The following is a 5,827-nucleotide window of genomic DNA, read 5'->3' on the forward strand; positions in this document are numbered from 1 at the left end:
TCAAACTGCCTTGCGCGCCCCCTCCCAGTCCCGGATCTGACGGCGCAGCATGTGGTTGGGGGTGAGGTATGGGTGCTCGAGCGCGCCGCCCGTCAGAGGGCTCGTCGACTTGGTCGCGAGCCAGCGCTCGATCGCCGACCGCTCGTAGGCATGCCCGTCGGCCGCCATCACCGGGTCGCTCATGACCTCGGTCGTGATTGGGCAGATAAAGTCGTCCGGCGGCTCCTCCTCTCCCTCAGGCGGCGCCTCCGCCGCCGGTGACGAAGCGCCCTCGGCGACTCGCACCTGATCCCCCGCCGCACGCGTTGCCCCGACCTCCAGCCTCGCGCTCTCCTCGAGCGCCGCCGCCAACTCCGCATCCTCTCTCGCCGCCAGCGCTGCCTCATCCTCGGGCTCCTGCGACGGCCCAGCGCCGCCCCCCCCGCCCTTCCCTTTCTTCTTCTTCTTCTTCCCCTTCTTGCCCTTGGCGCGCTCCCCCGCCTCCTTCTCCGCCTCCTCCCCCGCCAGTAGCGCCTCGGCATGCCGCGTCGCCTCCGCCTCTGCCGCCGCTCTCTCCGCCTCCCTCGCCGCCGCCTCCGCCGCCGCCTCCGCCGCCGCATGCTCCTCGAGGACGCGCACGCATTGGGCGTGGTCCTTCTCCTTGGCAACCTGCAGCGCCGTCTTGCCGCTCGCAGCGCGCGCCGTCGTCTCCGCGCCCGCCCGCAGCAGGCGGAGCACGACGGCGGGGTGGTTGTTGGCGGCGGCGATCACCAGCGCGGTGCGGCCTTTGCTGTTCTGCAGGTTGATCTCCGCCCCGCGCTGCAGCAGCAGCTCGACCACCCGCTCGCGGCCGTAGCTGGCGGCGCCCATCAGCGCGGTGACGCCTGCGCTGTTCTGCTTGTTGATTTCCGCGCCGCGGTGCAGCAGCAGCTCGATCACCCGCTCGTGGCCTTGGCTGGCGGCGCCCATCAGCCCGGTGCCGCCGCCGCTGTTCTGCATGTTGATCTCCGCGCCGCGCTGCAGCAGCAACTCGATCACCCGCTCGTGGCCGTCCTGGGCGGCGAGCATCAGCGCGGTGCCGCCGTCGCTCCTCTGCAGGTTGATCTCCGCGCCTCGCTGAAGCAGCAGCTCGACAACCCGCTCGAATCTGTGCGGGGCGGCGATCATCAGCGCGGTGAAACCGCTGCTGCTCTGCAGGTTGATCTCCGCGCCGCGCTGCAGCAGCAGCTCGACCACCCGCTCGTGGCCTTTGCCGGCGGCGTCCATCAGCGCGGTGCAGCCTTTGCTGCTCTGCAGGTTGACCTCCGCGCCGCGCTGCAGCAGCAGATCGACCACCCGCTCGTGGCCCTCCTGGGCGGCTAGCGCCAGCGCTGTGATGCCGCTCACATCGTAATCCCCGCAAGTCGCATTGACCCGCCCGCCGCTGTCGAGCCACGCCAGCAGCGCCGCCTCGTCGCCTTGGAGAGCTGCTTTCGCCGCCTCTGCGGGAAGGCTGCCCAGTGAGCCGGAAGAGGCCGCGGCACTCGCTCCCGCCACCGCCTCGCCCGAGGAAGCGCCGCCCGCGCCGCCCGCCGCCGCCTCGCGCTGGCTCGCAGTCACCTCCGCGACGTGCTGCCTGAAGGCCTCGACGCACGCGGCGTGGCCCTTCTCCTTGGCCAGCTGCAGCGCTGTCTTGCCGCTCGCACTGCGCGCCGACGCGTCTGCGCCAGCCCGCAGCAAGCGGAGCACGACGGCGGGGTGGCCTTCGAAAGCGGCGACCATCAGCGCGGTGCTGCCGCTGCTGCTCTGTAGGTTGATCTCCGCGCCGCGCTGCAGCAGCAGCTCGACCACCCGCTCGTGGCCGTAGCCGGCGGCGTCCATCAGCGCGGTGTCGCCGTCGCTCCTCTGCTTGTTGACCTCTGCGCCGCGCTGCAGCAGCAGCTCGACCACCCGCTCGCGGCCCCGCTGGGCGGCGTACATGACCGCGGTGCCGCCTTTGCTGCTCCGCATGTCGATCTCTGCGCCGCGCTGCAGCAGCAGCTCGACCACCCGCTCGTGGCCGCTGCTGGCGGCGAGCATCAGCGCGGTGACGCCGCTCACATCGCCCGTCCCGCCAGTCGCATTGACCCGCCCGCCGCTGTCAAGCCACGCCAGCAGCGCCGCCTCGTCGCCTTTTACAACCGCTTTCGCCGCCTTTGCGGGAAGGCTGCCCAGAGAGCTGGAAGAGGCCGCGTCACTCGCTCCACCCGCCTTGCCAAAGATGCTGCCCGCCACCATTCAGGGTTCCGGCTCTTTGCGGAGAAAAAGAAACCCTGGCTGCGCGGCAGCAGCCGAGCTGTGCATCGTAAGTTTGCAACAAGAAAGAAGAGAAAGCGAAAAGAAAAAGCAGTCGCCTCTACCTCTTCCTTCTCCCCTTCTTGTATGCTTTGCACATCACATCGATTTCCTCTGGGCCGGCGCGGGGCCCCCCGGAGGCACCGTGCGCCGCGCCGCAGTGCGGAAACGGGGCTCCGGCTCTATTAGTCTCTATTAGCACCGACTTCCCGAATGATTACGGTTGATTAGAGGGCAGATTTGGAGAGATCTCGAGGAGTACATACAGATAGACCCTCCAACCATCAGAAAACTCCGACGTCCGACCTGATCGGTCGTACTGACCGCCGACAGATCACTCCAGACAGCAGACAGGCCGACGTCTGCACGCGGCCGGCCGGGCGAGAGGCTTGACACGATCCGACCCTGCGACCCTGACGCTGCTGCTCTAGCTATCAGCCATGCACTGCTGACTGCTGCCACAATGTGCGACCTGTGCTGGCCCACTTGGCGGCCTTCCCGGTCAGTGGTGAGGCGCAGTTCAGAGCTGTCGATCGGCGCGATGCCGCACTGGTCCCACATTGGTGACACGAGACCACCACGTTTGCCGGTCCAAGGGAGAGGCACCGGCGCTGTCCTGAGAAGGTGCGTGGTCCCTCTTGACTGCCCATGCGCGCGAGGCTGTGTAGGCATAGCCTCGAGAGTGCCAGCAGCCAATCCGAGGTGACGCGCATTGCGCCAGAAGCGTGCACGCAGCTGGAAGGACACCTTCCTACTGGCCGTACGATCAGGTCGTCACTGAATGCTGGGTACTAAGGCCGCGAGCTATGCAGGTGATCTGTGATCTGTGAGGGTCCGCCCGCAGGCGCGTTTTGTATACCGAGGCGGTGCCCGGTGCCGAGCGCAGGCCGGAGCCCACAGGTCGGACCTTAAGACAGCGTTGTAGATCCCTGGGCGAGGGTGGTGGCGTCCCCGTCGGGTCAGGGCTGAAGGCGGGGGAGACCAACCCGATCTCTCCGGCGTCCCGGGAGCGTGATTGACACCTCCCCCCGTGCCAACAGCCCCATGGAGGTAGGCCGCTCGTCTAGCCAATCAGCCTTAAGCGAGCGGCCTGGCCGTTGGAATGGCCGGGTGGAGAGAGGGGCGGAGTCGGCTCGGAAGCGCGACTGCAGCCACGAGGACTGCCCGCCCACTCTCGTCGGGTTGAGGGGAGGACGACTGTCCCTGACGGCGAACCTCAGTTACGAGCCGCCCTCCCCCGATGCGGACATGCGGGGTTCGGGAAGGTCTATGACCTACCTAGTTAGCCGACATGCCAAGCATGTGCGGCCGTTCGGAGTCCCCCCTTGTAGACGTGTGCCGCTGGGATCGTTCCAGTACGCCCGGAGGGCGACGGTCCCCCGGTAGTAGACGTTGGCGCCGAGGAGGGAGGAGTCGCTGAAGGACGGGTAGTCGTCGGTCATGCGGGGGAGGAGGAGTCGGCGAGTAGCGGGGATGAGAAATGCCTGAGAGGGTGGGGATGGAGGCGTGAGGCGCGAGGTGAGGGGCGTGGGGGCGCGGGGCGCGGGGCGTGCGTGGGACGCGAGGCGTGAGGCGCAGGGCGTGGGGCGGGAGGGCTATGCAGGTGATCAATTGTGCATCATGGGGCACGGGCAGCAGCGCCGACAGGCTGTCGCAAGGCGTGATAGCATGGCCGCAAGTACGCCGAATTCCCATGAAAACAAGTAAAAAATCGCGAAAAAAAAACTCCAAAAAATCGGCGCCTGCGGCGGGCCAGGGGACCCCATCTCCCCCCCGCATGGACACCCTCTGGGGCCCCCGCGCCGGCCCAGAGTTTCCTTTTTTCAAACACAAAAACTTCTCGAGAAAAACTTTTGATTTCTTGTTGCAACTTGCATGTTGGCTTCTAAAAATCTCTCTCTCCCCAAGTTGGAGGAAAGAAGTAGAAAAAGAAACCCCGTACCGCGGGCCCTCTCCATCTCTCATACATCTCTCTGCACAAACACAACGGTTACGGTACAACACAAGGTTCTGGTTCGGGCATCGGTCCTATCAATCATGTGGCACCATGAGCGAAAAAACGGGTGCATAACGCATCCTAGGCGTCGACGGCGCGCCGCTCAATCATCTCGTCGGGCCCGTCCTGCACACGGTTGAAGACGACAAAGGTCCCAAGCTGCAGCCAGAGAAAGCCAATCACGTCGTTGTCCATCAGGAAGAGCTGGCCAGGCACGTAGTGGGCGTGCTGGAAGCCGCGCGCCGCGATGCGCCCCTCCCCCTGGTACCGCTCCACCTCGCGTTGCTGCGACGTCCCGTCCGAGCCGACCGAGACCACCTCCACCCTCACGCCGACAAGGTCCTCCTCGACAGCCTCGACGGCGGCGGGCTCCTGGTAGGGCGTCGTCAGATCGGCGCGGAAAGTGGTCTCGCCGGCGGGCACGTGCTCGTCGCCCGTCACCTGGGCGGAGGGCGAATGGGGTTCAGGAGGAGAGGGGGGGGGGGGTTGCACGAGGGGAGAGGGGGCACCTTGACAGCGACGAGGGTATCGCCCTCATAGTGAATCTTGATCGTCGCCTCGCCGTGGTTGGGATAGTTCCCTGCGGAGCGAGGCCTGGGTCAGCGCGCGCGCAGCAACTCCGGGCGGGGCTGGCGGGGGGGGCGCGGGCGGCTGGGAACGCCGCTTCAGAGCACGACCGCGCGGCCGGGGGCAGGGGGGGGCGAGAGGGGGAGGGGGGATCGGTTGGCGTGGCATCGCACCCTTCCACAAGCCGGCGAGCTGGTACTGCGGTTGAAACCGCCGCAGCACAAGCAGCTGATCGCGCGTCGTCGCCGCCTCGCCGTAGGACTCGCGCCGCACCAGCGCCTCGAGCCGCTCGCGCAGGTTGCTGGCGAGAAAAGCGGGGTCCTTTTGCCGCAGCTGGGAAATGTCGTCGCGAAGCATCGCGGCGGCGGCAAAGTCCTGCTCCTCCACCGCCGACTGCAGATCGTTCTCAAGCCTCGCTGCCTCGGTCCGCAGCGCGGGGAGATCCGCGGCCGGCGCAAAGTGACGGAGTTTGCTCTCAAACGTGGGGGCTGCGGCGGCGCCGTCGGCGCGCGCGCCGGGGGCGCGTATCCGCGACGCCGGATGGCGCCCGCCGCCGACGAGGTGGCCCGAAGCCGGAAGAAGAGTGAGCAAAACCATGAGGTAGATGCGTCTTGACATGGGTAGCAAGCAAATGGGGAGCGCAGATAGCTAGAGGTCAGCCCAGAGGTTCGTCATCTGAGTGAGAAGCTTCTCACACACGCCCTTCCTTTTCTTTTCCTTTCCTTTCGATTTCCCGGGAAACTCTTTTGGACCGAGTCTGAGGCTGTTTGGGGGCCAAAATCAGCAAAATCGGCAGCATACTGGATTACGGGTATTAGAGAGAGAGAGAGAGAGAGAGAGAGAGAGAGAGAGAGAGAGAGAGGGAGGTAGGTAGGTAGGTAGGTAGGTGTTACCTCACACTGTCTAGGCAGAGACAAGGAGGGCCCCCGCACACACACGAACCCACACATACAGAGAGGGACGAGTGCACGC

The 5,827-nt window shown here is 66.3% G+C and overlaps 2 protein-coding genes across 2 annotated transcripts; both read right to left on the minus strand.

Annotated features, from left to right (window-relative positions):
- On the minus strand, positions 1 to 2,853 carry EMIHUDRAFT_199011 (hypothetical protein; the record flags this gene model as incomplete). The annotated part of the gene is made up of 2 exons (XM_005757718.1): positions 1 to 396; positions 2,617 to 2,853. The coding sequence occupies 2 exons, from the start codon at positions 2,851 to 2,853 to the stop codon at positions 1 to 3; spliced, it is 633 nt and encodes a 210-aa protein (XP_005757775.1).
- A 1,336-nt stretch (positions 2,854 to 4,189) lies between these two features.
- EMIHUDRAFT_420673 (hypothetical protein) lies at positions 4,190 to 5,499 on the minus strand. The gene is made up of 3 exons (XM_005757719.1): positions 5,029 to 5,499; positions 4,798 to 4,868; positions 4,190 to 4,729 (listed from the first exon to the last, which is right to left on the minus strand). Exons 1-3 carry the CDS (start codon positions 5,471 to 5,473, stop codon positions 4,370 to 4,372), a joined length of 876 nt encoding a protein of 291 aa, XP_005757776.1. The 5' UTR covers positions 5,474 to 5,499; the 3' UTR covers positions 4,190 to 4,369.
- Between the last annotated feature and the right edge of the window lie 328 nt (positions 5,500 to 5,827).

The sequence above is a fragment of the Emiliania huxleyi genome (genome assembly GCF_000372725.1).
Source record: "Emiliania huxleyi CCMP1516 unplaced genomic scaffold EMIHUscaffold_9, whole genome shotgun sequence".
NCBI lineage: Eukaryota > Haptophyta > Isochrysidales > Noelaerhabdaceae > Emiliania > Emiliania huxleyi.